The sequence below is a fragment of the Ictidomys tridecemlineatus genome, chromosome X, assembly GCF_052094955.1.
Source record: "Ictidomys tridecemlineatus isolate mIctTri1 chromosome X, mIctTri1.hap1, whole genome shotgun sequence".
NCBI classification, from domain to species: Eukaryota; Metazoa; Chordata; class Mammalia; order Rodentia; family Sciuridae; genus Ictidomys; species Ictidomys tridecemlineatus.
In genome coordinates this window covers 71,778,913-71,795,454 of record NC_135493.1, presented here as the reverse complement: position 1 = coordinate 71,795,454, position 16,542 = coordinate 71,778,913, and the positions used below count along the sequence as shown (strand labels likewise).

The 16,542-nt window shown below is 35.9% G+C and overlaps 1 protein-coding gene across 1 annotated transcript in view; it reads left to right on the top strand.

The window, feature by feature from the left end:
- Ophn1 (oligophrenin 1) overlaps positions 1-16,542 on the top strand; it is a 383,470-nt gene that overhangs the window by 120,568 nt on the left and 246,360 nt on the right. The window contains exon 4 of the mRNA XM_040282142.2: positions 16,144-16,205. Coding sequence (XP_040138076.1) covers positions 16,144-16,205 — 62 coding nt within the window. The remainder of the gene's footprint in view (positions 1-16,143; positions 16,206-16,542) is intronic.

Sequence of the window (16,542 nt, the reverse complement as noted above, 5' to 3'; positions counted from 1 at the left end):
CTGTAAATTTAGGTGAATTCCAATCTTCTTGAGGTTCCCAAATATCTTAAGGTTTGTGTACCCGTCAGGAAGATATACTTTCCCTATTCATTTATAAGGTTGGGAATCTGTATGCCAAGTACCAGGTCAGTTTTTTTCCAAGAATGCTTTATATGCATTGGCTTAATATAACCCAAATTCCTTACAAGGGTCTGATCATATATGATTCAGTGAGCATAATTTTCAAATGTCATTCTAGGCAAAGCCTTTGTTGTAAAACCAATGTTTCAAATCCTGTCCTGGTAACAAAAATGATGGATTCTTATTGACTCCATGCAAGTAATTATATTGCTATGGAAATAAGAAACTTTAATAAGATTTTCATGAATGTTTCATTTCAGTTTACAAAAGCATAATCTATTAAATTGTTGTGAGTTATAGATTATGCTTTTGTAAACTGAAATGAAACATTCATGAATAATACCTTATTTTCTCTTCCAAACCCATCCTAGATTTAGAAAATCTTATTAAAGTTTCTTATTTACATAGCAAGAAGAGAAATATATTCTTATATATCTAAAAATAGAATACTAAGCTAATACTAATAGTCCACATCTATAATCCCAGGAACTCAGGAGGCTGAGTCAGGAGGATTGGAAGTTCAAGGCCAGCCTCAGCAACTTAGTGAGACCCCAAGAAATTAAGTGAGATTATATTTTGAATTAAAAAATGAAGAGAACTGGGAATGTAGCTCAGTGGTAAAGTGCCACTGGGTTCAATCCCAAGTGTTCTCTCTGAAAAGAAAAGAACACTAAAATATCAGTATTATTCCAAATAATTCCTGAGCCATTATTTATCAGTTAATTTAGTCTTATGTGATTACTTCTTGTTCTCTGTGTTTATTATCTTGTTAATAGGTAACAGTCTCATGAACTCAGCTAATTTTCTTACTAGAGTTCTTGAAATTCTTGTTCATTGCTATGGTCTCAAAATTCTTTAAAGGATGCCATCAGCAGCCTGTACACAAAAGTACCTGTCATAACTTTCTTTCATGGAATTCTCTTTGTTAAAAATGAAGCATGTTGGCCTGTGGCTGATTTTAAATGTTTTCAGGGAAACATCACATTAAAACAAAAACTATTTATAGATGAGAAAAGTCTTAAAATAGCTGTGGCTAACTTATTACTGGTCATTTTTTTAAAAAGTGAAGATCTGATGGAATTCTGTTACAAGAATAGTAATGCAACTGAAAAGAACATGTGGTTTTTACTTTGGTATACAAAACAATAGTCAATCTAAAAAAAGTTTCTGTAAAAATATCTATAAACATTATAATTTACTATGTTTAAAGAAGAATGGATATTGTATTTAATTTACAAAAATGGATGAAAATAATATTTTAAAGAAAAGTTTTTAGATATAACAGAATGATTCTGACATGATATGCCATGAACATATCAAGCATAGTTAAAATATGTTAAAAATATGTCAAGAATATCAAAGTGATTCAGTAATCTAGAGTAGGTCCTAACTATATCACATTTAATTGGTAAGGAATATGAATCCCTGATTGGAGCCACTGATTTGAAGATGCTAATTTCAAAGAAGTAAAGTTGTATCAAGTTAACTTTTAAAAATAACTGAAATTGGGGCTAGAGACATGGCTCAGTGGTAAAGCACTTGCATGGAATGTGTGAGGCTCTGGGTTCTATCCCCAGTACCATACACACACACACACACACAAAAAAAAAGCCCTGAAATTAAGACTAACCACACTATATAGTTATTGTCTAATTGGATCAAGCGAGGCAGCACCAGGACTTTGATCAATAGAAATATACAACAGAGAATGAAGGCATTAACAATTCTCTACGAGCTTCCTATATAGCATAGAATTTACACACACACACACACACACACACACACACACACACACACACATTCATACACCCTATGTTATAAATATATCTTTGGGTTGCATAGGAAACACTATAAAATTAGAAGAGATAATTCATTTTCCCTAAGTTATATATATGCAACCCAAAGCATGATAAAACCAAAAGCATCAAAACTGCACACTGACAATTAAGTACATGATTGTATTCAGACTATGGCCATAAGATATGGCCATAAGGAAAACTTTCATTAATGAGGGACATTTCAAGGAGAAGGAAGGAAACTTGGATTATTATAGCAGAAAGCATTATGGTTTGGATCTGGAATGTCCCCCATAGGCTCCTGTGTTGGAGGCTTGGTCCCCACGCAGCAATGTTCAAAGTTGTGGCTCCCAGGAACTGATAGGAACTGATTGAATCACAAGAGTTTTGGCATCATAAGTGGATTAGTCCATTGGTGGATTAATAATTTGGTGGAATTACCAGGAAGTGGTGTAAACTGTAGGAGTTAGGATCTAGTTGGAGGAAATAAGTAACTGGGGGCATATTATGGAGTGGTATGTCTTGTTTCTGGCCCCTTCTTCTTTTCTGTTAGTAGTGATTGAACTCAGGAGTGTTTAACTACATCCCCAGCCCTTTAATATTTTTATTTTGAGACAAGGTCTTGCTAAGGTGCTTAGGGCCTTACTAAATTGCTGAGGCTGACTTTGAACTTGTGATCTGCCTGCCTCAGCCTCCTGAGCAGCTGAGATTACAAGTATGCATCACCCAGCTCTTTCCTTTTTCTCTGTCTCTGCTCCCCAAATGCCATGAGCTGAGCAGCTTCTACCACATTCTTCTACTATGATATTCTTTTTTTTCCTTTTTTTTTATTGGTTGTTCACAATATTACAAAACTCTTGACATATCATATTTCATACATTAGATTGAAGTGGGTTATGAACTCCCAATTTTACCCCAAATACAGATTGCAGAATCACGTCGGTTACACATCCACAATTTTACATGATGCCCTATTAGTAACTGTTGTATTCTGCTGCCTTTCCTATCCACTACTATCCCCCCTCCCCTCCCCTCCCATCTTCTCTCTCTACCCCATCTATTGTAATTCATTTCTCTCCTTGTTTTTTTTCCCATTCCCCTCACAACCTCTTATATGTAATTTTGTATAGCAATGAGGGTCTCCCTCCATTTCCATGCAATTTCCCTTTTCTCTCCCCTTCCCTCTCATCTCATGTCTCTCTTTAATGTTAATCTTTTCTTCCTGCTCTTCCTCCCTGTTCTGTTCTTAGTTGCTTTCATTATATCAAAGAAGACATTTGGTATTTGTTTTTTAGGGATTGGCTAGCTTCACTAAACATAATCTGCTCTAGTGCCATCCATTTCCCTGCAAATTCCATGATTTTGTCATTTTTAGTGCTGCGTAATATTCCATGGTATATAAATGCCACATTTTTTTTTATCCATTCATCTATTGAAGGGCATCTGGGTTGGTTCCCAGTCTAGCTATTGTGAATTGTGCTGCTATGAACATCGATGTGGCAGTATCCCCGTAGCATACTCTTTGAAGGACTTCAGGGAATAGTCCCAGAAGGACAATAGCTGGGTCAAATGGTGGTTCCATTCCCAGCTTTCCCAGGAATCTCCATACTGCTTTCCAAATTGGCCGCACCAATTTGCAGTCCCACCAGCAATGTACAAGTGTACCCTTTTCTCCACATCCTCGCCAGCACTTGTTGTTGTTTGACTTCATAGTGGCTGCCAATCTTACTGGAGTGAGATTGTATCTTAGGGTGGTTTTGATTTGCATTTCTCTGACTGCTAGAGATGGTGAGCATTTTTTCATGTACTTGTTGATTGATTGTATGTCCTCCTCTGAGAAGTGTCTGTTCAGGTCCTTGGCCCATTTGTTGATTGGGTTATTTGTTATCTTATTGTCTAATTTTTTGAGTTCTTTGTATACTCTGGATATTAGGGCTCTATCTGAAGTGTGAGGAGTAAAAATTTGTTCCCAGGATGTAGGCTCCCTATTTACCTCTCTTATTGTTTCTCTTGCTGAGAAAAAACTTTTCAGTTTAAGTAAGTCCCATTTGTTGATTCTTGTTATTAACTCTTGTGCTATGGGTGTCCTATTAAGGAATTTGGAGCCTGACCCCACAATATGTAGATCAGAGCCAACTTTTTCTTCTATCAGACACAGAGTCTCTGATTTGATATCAAGCTCCTTGATCCATTTTGAGTTAGCTTTTGTGCATGGTGAGAGAAAGGGATTCAGTTTCATTTTGTTGCATATGAATTTCCAGTTTTCCCAACACCATTTGTTGAAGATGCTATCCTTCCTCCATTGCATGCTTTTAGTCCCTTTATCAAATATAAGATAGTTGTAACTTTGTGGATTAGTCTCTGTGTCCTCTATTCTATACCATTGGTCCACCCGCCTGTTTTGGTACCAGTACCATGCTGTTTTTGTCACTATTGCTCTGTAATATAGTTTGAAATCTGGTATCGCTATACCGCCTGATTCACACTTCCTGCTTAGAATTGCTTTTGCTATTCTGGGTCTTTTAATTTTCCATATGAATTTCATGATTGCTTTATCTATTTCTACAAGAAATGCCGTTGGGATTTTGATTGGCATTGCATTAAACCTATAGAGAACTTTTGATAATATCGCCATTTTGATAATGTTAGTTCTGCCTATCCATGAACAGGGTATATTTTTCCATCTTCTAAGATCTTCTTCTACTTCTCTCTTTAGGTTCTGTAGTTTTCATTGTATAAATCTTTCACGTCTTTTGTTAGGTTGATTCCCAAGTATTTTATTTTTTTGAGGATATTGTGAATGGAGTGTTTTCCTCATTTCCGTTTCAGAAGTTTTGTCGCTGATATACAGAAATGCCTTTGATTTATGCATGTTGATTTTATATCTTGCCACTTTGCTGAATTCATTTATTAGTTCTAGTAGTTTCTTTGTAGACCCTTTTGGGTCTTCTAGGTATAGAATCATGCCGTCCACAAATAGTGATGATTTAAGTTCTTCTTTTCCTATTTTTATGCCTTAATTTCTTTTGTCTGTCTAATTGCTCTGGCTAGTATTTCAAGGACTAAATTAAATAGAAGTGGTGAGAGAGGGCATCCCTGTCTTGTTCCAGATTTTAGAGGGAATGCCTTCAACTTTTCTCCATTCAGAATGATGCTAGCCTGAGGCTTAGCATAGATAGCTTTTACAATGTCAAGGTAAGTTCCTGTTATCCCTAGTTTTTCTAGAGTTTTGAACATAAAGGGATGCTGTACTTTGTCGAATGCTTTCTCTGCGTCTATTGAGATGATCATATGGTTCTTATCTTTAAGTCTATTGATGTGGTGAATAACATTTATTGATTTCCGTATATTGAACCATCCTTGCATCCCAGGGATGAATCCTACTTGATCATGGTGCACAATTTTTTTGATGTGTTTTTGTATTCGATTCGCCAGAATTTTATTGAGGATTTTTGCATCTAGGTTCATTAGAGATATTGGTCTGTAGTTTTCTTTCTTTGAGGTGTCTTTGTCTGGTTTCGGGATCAGGGTGATGTTGGCCTCATAGAATAAATTTGGAAGAGCTCCCTCTTTTTCTATTTCCTGAAATAACTTGAAAAGTATTGGTATTAATTCTTCTTTAAAGGTTTTGTAAAACTCTGCTGTATACCCATCCGGTCCTGGGCTTTTCTTGGTTGGTAGTCTTTTGATTGCTTCTTCAATTTCATCCATTGATATTGGTCTGTTCAAATTGTGTGTATCCTCCTGACTCAGTCTGGGCAAATCATATGACTTAAGAAATTTATCGATGTCTTCACTATCTTCTATTTTATTGGGATATAGGTTTTCAAAATAATTTCTAATTGTCTTCTGTATTTCTGTAGCATCTGTTGTGATATTGCCTTTTTCATCCCGTATGTTAGTAATTTGAGTTCTCTCTCTTCTTCTCTTCATTAGCATGGCTAAAGGTCTGTCGATCTTATTTATTTTTTCGAAGAACCAACTTTTAGTTTTGTTAATTTTTTCAATAGTTTCTTTTGTTTCAATTTCATTGATTTCCGCTCTGATTTTAATTATTTCTTGCCTTCTGCTACATTTGCTGTTGTTTTGCTCTTCCTTTTCTAGGGCTTTGAGATGAAGTGTGAGCTCATTTATTTTTTTGATTTTTTCTTTTTTTGAGGAATGACCTCCAGGCGATGAATTTCCCTCTTAAAACTGCTTTCATTGTGTCCCATAGATTCCGATAGGTTGTGTCTGTATTTTCATTTATCTCTAAGAATTTTTTTTATTTCCTCCTTTATGTCTTCTGTAACCCATTGATCATTCAGTAACATATTGTTCATTTTCCATGTGATGTAGGATTTTTCCTTCCTTCTTTTATCATTGATTTCCAGTTTCATTCCATTATGATCAGATAAAATTCATGGTATTATCTCCACCCCTGTATATTTACTGAGGGTTGCCCTATGGCATAATATATGGTCTATTTTTGAGAAGGATCCATGTGCTGCTGAGAAAAAAGTATATCCATTTGATGATGGTTGATATATTCTATATATGTCAGTTAAGTCTAGGTTATTGATTGTGATATTGAGTTCTATAGTGTCTTTATTCATCTTTTGTTTGGAGGATTTGTCCAATGGTGAGAGAGGTGTGTTGAAGTCACCCATAATTATTGTGTTGTGGTCTATTTGATTCTTGAACTTGAGGAGAATTTGTTTTATGAATGTCGAAGCACCATTATTTGGTGCATAAATATTGATAATTGTTATGTCTTGTTGGTGAATGGTTCCTTTTAACAGTATATAATGTCCTTCCTTATCCCTTTTGATTAACTTAGTCTTGAAGTCGATTTTATTCGATATGAGGATGGCCACCCCTGCTTGCTCATGAGGACCGTGTGCGTGGTATATTTTTTCCCGTCCTTTCACCTTCAGCCTGTGTATGTCTTTTCCAATCAGATGTGTCTCCTGGAGGCAGCATATTGTTAGATTTGTTTTTTTAGTCCATGATACCAGCCTATGTCGCTTTATTGGAGAGTTTAAGCCATTAACATTTAGAGTTACTATAGATATATTTTTTGTACTTCCAGCCATGTTTGATTATTTATCCTTTTTTTAAAAAATTTAGTTTGTTTCTCCATGATTATCTTTCCCCTCACCCTCTGTCTTTACCGAGGCACTTCTCACTGATGGTTTTGGTTATTGTTTTTCATTTCTTCCTCGTGTAGTGTTTTGCTCAAAATGCTTTGCAATGCTGGTTTTCTGGTGCAAATTCTTTTAACTTTTGTTCATCATGAAAGATTTTTATTTCCTTGTCATACTTGAAACTTAATTTTGCTGGATACAGAATTCTTGGTTGGCATCCATTGTCTTTCAGTGTTTAAAATACGTTGTTCCTGGATCTTCTTGCTTTCAGCGTCTGTGATGAAAAATCCATTGTTAGCCTTATTGGTTTACCCCTGAATGTAATCTGTCTCCTTTCTCTTGTAGCTTTTAATATTTTCTCTTTGTTCTGTATATTGGATATCTTCATAACAATGTGTCTTGGCGTTGGTCTACTGTGATTTTGTGTGCTCGGTGTCCTGTATGCATCTTCAATTTGTATATCTGTTTCCTTTTTTATTTCTGGAAAGTTTTCTGTAATTATTTCATTCAGCAGGTTACTCATTCCCTTGGTTTGCATCTCTGTACCTTCTTCTATCCCGATGACTCGTAAATTTGGTTTCTACTATGATATTCTGCTCTGGTCCCAAACTATGGAGTCAGCCAGCCATGGACTGAAACCTCTGAAACTGAGCCAAAATGAATTTTTTCTTATCTGAGTTGTTTTTCTCAGGTATTTTGTCCCAGTGATGAGAATATGACTAATACAGCATGTAAATAAGTCTTATGGGAGTCATGAGGAAGGAGAGAAGTGATCATATATGTAAGGAAATGGTGGTCCTTGGCCGGGTAGCCATTTTTCAGAACACAGAGTGGTGAGTAATTTCTTAACAATCATTTTTTCCTGGAGCCCGGGGCTATATTTAAGGTCTAAGGTTTATAAATTGGAGCATAACCCAGAATCCTGAAAATAATAATGCTAGTTCCCAGGTTCTCTGAGGTCTCACAGAAGCATTTGACATAGGAGGAAAGTATCCATGTAGAGTGAGGAGAATGCTTGGCATGAGTCTTACCCTCTTTTACTCTTATGGACATTATTTTAATTTGGACTTTTTAAAATTTGTTCTAATTATACATTCTGCTAATGTATAATTAGAACAAATAAAAATGTATTTCAAATGCATTTTGACTCATTGTACACAAATGGAGCACAGCTTTTTATTTCTCTGGATGTACATGATGTAGAGTCACACCAGTATCTCATGGATATTTAATAGCATACTGCTATGCTTCCTATCTGACTAATCTGGGGACTATTAGTTAGGTGCCAGCCAGGGTCTATCAAGTAGTATAAATCCATCTCAAAGCACTTCTGGTATTGACTTCAAGAATAAGTGAAGTGTTAGTTTCTTAGTAGCATCCTTCAGAAGGCCCAGGTGTCAGTCCTGATTGCCATTCATTCCTTCCCCATTAAAGGTCTTACTGATTCTAGTAATCTATCCTGCCAAACTCTGTTTTTCCCTGACACAATCATCATTATATACTCATGGTAATGATACTTTGACCATTCGGGTTCACTTTTCCTCCCGTGGAGATGTTAGGAGTTAGGTACATGGTCTTGGATTTGGCTGTACCTGGATTCAAACTCTGGCCTGTACATTCATTAGCCATATGATCTTTGGAATTTTTTTAAATTAATAGTTGAGTTTATTGGTATCTTTGCATTATTATATAAACATACTGTATTATAAAAATATGGAAATAGAGGAAAAAGTATAGTAATAGCTATCATTTGCTGAGTAGCTACTATGTGCAAAATGCTTTGCAAACATTACTTAATCTCAGTACAATTCTAAGGAGGTAGTTTCAGTCCATGAGATGTTAAGAAACTTGTCCAGGATCATGTGGCTAATTGGTTGTTTAAATGTGATTTTAAATCAATTCATCTAGACACCAGAGTTTACACACACACACACACACACACACACACACACACACACACACACTTTCCATAAAGAACCACAATTATTTTGATATACTCCCTACTTGACCTTTTTTTTGTCCAAGCATATTTTCTGTACATAGTTGAATCATATGTATAATGTTTTTAAATTTTTTTCTAGTTGTAGTTGGACACAATACCTTTATTTTATTTTATTTTTTAATGTGGTGCTGAGGGTCAAACCTAGCACCTCACACATGGTAGAGCACTCTACTATGTGTGAGCACTCTACCACTGAGCCACGACCCCAGCCCCTCATATATATAATTTTGATATTCAAATGTTTGTATTATTTTTTGTGCAATATGACATCATAGGCATTTTGCTGTGTTCATAAAATTTTGTGTAATGCTCCTCTTTACTAGCTATAATATTAGTCCATTAAGTGGAGGTACTCAATCATTATACATTTAATTTTTAAAAATTATTCATTAGGATTAATAATGTTGAATGCCTACCTTGGACATAAATTTTTATCCTCTTGTCATCAGAATTATTTTTTAGGCATGACTTCCCGGAAATAAATTTATTAGTTAAAAAAGTATAAATAATTGTAAGCCTTTTGACCCATATTGTCAGGTTTCATCAGAAATTTATAATATTCTAGGCCCAGTGGTGCATGGCTGTAATTCCAGTGGCTCAGGAGGCTGAGGCAGGATTGCAAGTTCAGAGCCAGCCTTAGCAATGTAGTGAGGCCCTAAACAACTCAGTGAGATCCTATCTTAAAATAAAATATAGAAAAGGGTTGGGGATGTGTCTAAATGGTTAAGTCCCCCTAGGTTTAATACTCGGTACCCCCACCCTCCAAAAGAAGAAATTTACTTTATTTTGGAAAACAGTGTAGACAATTTACTTGACCTTGCTGAACCTCAATTTTCTCATCAATTAAATCATGATGAGTAGTATAATACCTGAGAAGCATATAGCATAGTGACTTTACCTTCTCACTTCTTTAACTTCTTGCTATTTTTCCCTTGAAATTTTCTAGGGATAGTTAACTCTTGCCTGTATCTCCTTTTAATGTTCTGAAACTGCTAGATATTATTGAAGTATGTTAGATTTGGTTTTGTAAGCTATGCTTTGCGGGTGGTGGTGGGGGTCAGGGGATGTTGTTGTTGATGGTGATGTTGGCAGTGGTTGTATAGACCTGTTTTCTTCCTTTTCTTAGATATTTTTTTTTAGTTAACATCATTCTAATATAAAGAGAGGGCAAGAGCCATACCATTTCTCCTTTCTCTTTTGTAACTATTCTCTCCTATGGCACTCTAATGCAAAGTCTGATCTCCTCAATAAAGCTTTTATTTCCTTTCAATTAACTATAGAGAACCATTTGTAAGCTTGGCTCTCAGAAGGTGCTGTAATTATCCATGACATTTGGTTAAAAATATATCAACTGATAAAACCTCATGACTCTCAAGTCAGAAATAAATGTTGTTCAAACGTTTTGCTTTTTCTCTTGAAACAATTTCCAATTCACTGTAGACAGAATCAAAAAAAGAATGAATGTCAGAACATTTAGGGAAAGAAAACACTATTTGTGGAGCAAATGGATAGACAGAAAAAAGGATGTGACATGGATGGTTTGGCTGTGTCCAGCAACTCTTTGTTATCTTAAAACTGGAGAGAGCATTGAAATGAATTTCCCTATTAACTATGGAGCTAGTTTTGTGACCTGGGACAAGCAAGTTACAACCTCTGAACTGTGGTTTTCTCGTTAAAAAATGTGGTAGTTGGAGTAAGATAGCATATCTGTAAAACTACAAGATCTTTAGATAGTAAGTGACCAGAATGAAGAAGATATCATGACTTTCTTAAGTAGTTCTTATGTGGTGTCATATACCTCAGTAGACTTTTGACATATTCTGTTCAACAAATAAATAAACTTATAGGGCCTCTTGGATGCCAGGCAGAGAACAATGAACATGATTTTTTATTCTATAACTTAATTTTAAATTGATTCAATGATTACTGAAGCTCTTGGAAATTGAAAATAAGGATCAAAAAGCTCTGACCAGGTTACCTCAGTAGGACTGGTAGAGAAATTACCTCTCAAAATCCAGCCTTCCATAAAAGTGATAAAAACACAGGTAAATATTTTCAGACTCAACTTTTTAATAACTGTGGAATTGATCAAAATATTGCAAAAATAAAAGGCATGTTTATTGAAGAAAATGACTAAATAATTGGGAGAAAGGTGAGTTTTGTGGTATTTTATCTTGCTATATTCCCATTGCCTTTTTTTCTGTTCCACAGTAGCTTTGAAAACTCGCAGCTGCACAATCAAGGAAAGTGTGAAAACCACAATTCTGGCAGCCATTGGAGAAGGCAGAATGGGTTTGAATTTCCCTTAAAGCAGGGAAATATCACTCAGAGGGCTTGTATTATTTGAACTGACTCACAGATTGCTCATTTCAATTTTTTTTTCTTCAAGGAATTTCTCTAAATAATCAGCAGTGATTGTGCAGTACTGCTGCTTCCACAGGGAACAAAAAGAATAAAATTGCAAAGAGGGAGCTCAACAATAAATCTAAAAGGAAAAAAAGTGAATAATAAAGTAGCCTTAGAGAGCTTTGAAAATCTGCGATCTGTCCTTGAAATCCAAAAGATCACACACCTAACATGTGTACCTGTCTAGAAAATAACTGAGAAGACTCTAATCTCACAATTCTGGCTGACTTTGATACTCTTCATAAGAAAGATCTGATGGCTAAGGCAGAGTTATAACTGCCTAAGTGTTGAAGGCATACCTCAAAGTACTGAACCCCTCAAGCAGGTTCACAGACTTATTGGTTCAAACCATTTAAAAATATCTGTCTAATTATTAATTATTTGCTAACCATAAAGTTTAACTGATCAGAAACTTCAGTAGCTTCATATACCAATGAATATACAGTGTATAATATTAGTCTATGAAGTCACTAAGCTATCTGCAATGTCAAGAACAACAAATCTTGGGGAAGAAGAATACTCCTGCAGAATACTCTACCTAAGAAGAATATGTTATTTTCAAGTGCACATGGAATATTCTTTGGGAGAGACATAGCTAGTTTTTTCCCCAGAAATTTTCAAAGTTATAGTAAAATTCATATGGAAGTTCCAGGGACCCAGAATAGCCAAACCATCTTGAAAAAAGAATAAAGTTGGATAATTCATACTTCCTCATTTTAAAACTCAGTATGCAGGTGCTGTTATTATGATAATGCGTTACTGGCGTAAAGCCAGATATAGAGATCAATGGGATAGAGTGAAGTGTTCAGAAATAATCCTGTAACTTATGGCCAGTTGAATTTGACAAGAGTCCTAAGATCAGTTGAGGAAAAAAAATGTTCTGCAAATAGTGCCAGGGCAACTGGGTAACACATGTGAAAGGAAGAATTTGGATTTCTACCTCATACCATATGCAAAACTTACTCAAAATGGATGAACATTAACAACAACAACAATCTCTCTGACTTCTTTTGTAGCAATAAGTGTTTGGGGACAAGAGATCAATGAACATTTCCATTTTTTCCTATTGACTCTTTCTGAGTAAAGTATTTATCTTCTCTATGCTAAGGGTGAACCTTGAATGAATTTGTGGTATTTTGTAAGGTAACTTCCACATGTTCCATAGTATATGTCACAACTTAATCCTAAGAAGAAAGAGATGTCATTATGTTGTGTCCTCTATTGGCTCTGAATATAGTTTCCTTGATACCAGGAATGCTGAACTAGTTTTCCAGTTCTTATAGGAAGGGAAATCTATTTAAAGGCTTTTTTAAATTAAAAATATTAACTTGGACACATTTGTTTTTCTAGGCTTTCCATATGTTCTCTGTATTTAAAATACCATTTGGTGTTATACTTCATGTTATTTGGAGGAAGTTGGAGAATTTAAAGGATCCTTAAAGGCACTAAAGACTATTTATCTTAGTTCTGCTTAGCTTAACTTAGTGTGTGTGTGTGTGTGTGTGTGTGTGTGTGTGTGTGAGAGAGAGAGAGAGAGAGAGAGAGAGAGAGAGAGAGAGAGAGAGAACACACATTGGCTCTAGAAGGGTAGAAGGTTGGGGAGGGGCGGAAGGGGTAATATGTATTGTTTACTAGGTAATGACACTCCACAGTTACCACTAATTTTGTTCTTACAGCAACACCCTTGCACAGGTATGATTATGTCTTTTTGACAGGTGAGGAAATTGAAGCTCAAATCATTTATCCAATGTCACACAGCAAGAAGATGATAGAATTAGGTTGTCAATCTAGATCTATTTCTCTCTAAAATGTATGCCCCTCCTCTTTCTCTGTGATGTCTCCTAAAATAGAATCCTCATCATCTACTACCCATCTAATTGTTTTTTTTCTAAAGTGTGTCTTTATCTACAATTCTGTAAAATCTTTCTTCAGGTACCTGGGTAGATATGAACTAGAATGCAGAGAGATGGATTTGGGCTTACTATTAAGGAAAGAGTTTTTAATAGAGACATCCTGAATATATGGAATGACCTACCTTACGAAAAAGCATGTGCTTTGTTACTTGGAGGATTAACAGTCCCAGACAAACTGAGTCTGTCAGTTTTTCTGGAATGTGGAGCTTTTAGTTTTAAAACTGGCATAGTCCTGTGCACACTGCTTCAAGCTGATTACTACTACCATCACTAAAGTTGTATGATTGCAGGCTGGATGGCTGCAAATAGTAGGTATTGCTAAAGGTTTGAAGCATTATGTGAATGGTTTTATAATACTATACAACTTGCCCCTTTTACTGTGGAACTAGCATTACCTTGTTGCATGTGATTTTGGACCTAATGTCTAAAATCTGATAAAATTAGGCCAGGGTCAGGTGGGTAAATATAGCAAAAATAAAGCAGAAAGGGAACAGGAGAGAAGTTGAATCTCAGTATTGTCTGTACCATGAGAACATAGTCAAGATTTCATTATCACTGTTTTGTTCATTCATTTTTATTGTTTTGTGTTAATATAATAATATACTCCTAGGTGGTTAAGCTTTATATCCAATTTGAAACCTGGGTGTTCCCTCCTGCAATTGTGTTGTGTTTAGTCCTGTAAGATTCTGGTACTTAGCAGGTTGTGATATTGTGGTATAATAAGCATATATTTGGTCTTTGTCACTGATTCCTCCATAAAGACCCTAAACCCTTGGAATTTCCTGAGTGCTAGAGGTCAGACAACTGTCTTGATATTCAGAATCTTCTTCAGCCACTCCTGAGTTTATGTTGATGAGATGACTCTTGCAGTATGGAGGTTGATTTGCCAGAGGAACCATGTGGCTAGAGGGGTTAGATCTTTAAACCCCACTCTCCAGCATCCAGGGACGGAACGGGGCCTGGAAAATGACTGTGCTTCAACCAGTCAGACATGAATAATAATCCCCCTGTAGCAACACTAAACAATGGGGTTTTGGGAGATTCCAAAATGATGAACACATGGGAATTCTGGGAGGTGGCACTTCTAGGAAGAAGGGACTGTGCACCCCACATACCTTGCCTTATGCATGTGTTCCGTTTGGTGGTTCCTGAGTTGTATCCTTTAAAATACAAGCTTGTATTAGTATTTTGCTGAGTTCAATGAACCATTCCAGGAGGTTATCAAATTCAAGGAGGGGTTTATGAAACCCTCCAATTTATAGCTGGTTGGTCAGAAGTATACAGTTCATGTCCTAGAACTTGTGACTGACATGGAAAATGGAGGGGGCAGTTTTCAGGGGATGAGACCTTTAGCTGTTGTGTTGGCACTTACTCTGGGTAATAAGTATCATAATTGAATTTTAGGACACACATTTGGTTTCTGGAGAGCTTGAGAATTGCTTAATGTTAGGGAAAACCCCACACATTGGTGTCAGAGTGTAGCATAAATATAGGAAAACAGTTGACTATTTTCCTTTAGAGGTGAATCTGGGTTTAACTTGTGTAGAAAAGGGCATGACATTGATATTTTTTAAGCTCCCCAAGTGATTCTAATGAACCATTGTCTAGTATCACTGCTTTAGACCCAACAAGGAGCAGAACTAACATTTATTGAATGGTTACTATGTGTGTTGGGAAACTATATATGTGTTATGTCATTTAACCATCATAGCAACCCTATGAGACAAGAATTATTTCTAGATAAATAAAATGGATCTCAGAGAGATTAAGTAACTTTTCTAATGTTACACAGCTAATAAGTCAAATGTGTTTTTTACTTCACCACAGTGCTTCTAAAATAAAGACAAATGACACAACACTTTGCAAAATCTTTTTGCAAACCATTTCTATATATAGTCTGAAATAATAAATTAAGACATACAAAAGGTAAATGAAGAGAAATTGTTCTAGGTTGGTTACTAGTGGAGCAGGTACCCAAGCTCAGGTGTTGAGATTGTAGAGCTGCCATTTTTTATACAGCAAACCTATTGCCCCTTCCTACATCTTTTTGCATGTCTATGAAATGAGGGAATTCCTAGCTATTCCTAAGGATGAATTATGATGAATAAATAAAATATTAAAGAAGTTTTGAAGGGATATTAATCAGCTTATTTCTGTGTTGAAAATACCTGACAAGTACAAGTTAGAGGAGGAAAAATTTACTTTGCACTCATGGTTTCAGAGGTTTAGTCTGTGGTTTGTTGACTCCATTTTTCTGGCCCAAGGTGAAGCAGAATGTGGGAGATATGGTGGTGGGAAGCTGCTCAGCTCATGGTAGCTGGGAAGCAGAGAGACTAAATGTTCTAGGGACAAACCATAAATCCCAAAATCCTGCCCCCAGTGATCTACTTCCTCCAGCTAAACCTCACCTGCCTATAGTTACCACCTAGTTGTCCATTCAGATGATTATTCTATCAAATGGTTACAGCCCTAATCACTGCCTAAAAGCTCTACCTCTGAACCTTGATGCATTGGGAATTAAGCTTCTAAAACATGAGATTTTGGGGGGACATTTCTAGATTGAAATCATAATAGTAGGAGATTGGGGAGAAAAGGAAAAAAAAATGAGAAGCATTCAATCAGCCTTGGAGACATTCTCCTCGCGATCTTAGATTTGATGCCTTCCTCTACTAGTTGTGTGAAGTTAAGGCCCTGATCTCTATTTGTGTAGGACAGATCTCTTCCACTTGTCTACCAAGAACCATGATTAATTTGCTTTGTCTTTTATTCTCTCCTACCAGCTGAATCCTTCAAGGAGTTTGCTGAATTGCTCAATGAAGTAGAAAACGAAAGGATGATGATGGTAGGTCACTTATCTGAAGCTGAGATCATGGCTGATATTGGGATATTTTTGTCTTTTTTGGTTGGATTGACCCTCTGCTATTTCAGGTGCTGTTTAAAGGGTTCCAGGTACTCTTACAATAATTAATTAATAAATATTGTTATTCTATCTCAAGCTCCCACCCCCAAGAGTTTGGCATTAGGCAGAGGGAAATTAATGTGGAAATTCCATCCCTATTCATTTCAGTGAGAAAAATTTTCAGAGGAACTTAAAGTGAACTTTTGAACACGTTAAATAAAATTACAGTCTTTAGTGTTCTTAATCGAATTTTCTAGTAATCTTTTTCTCTGTTAACAGA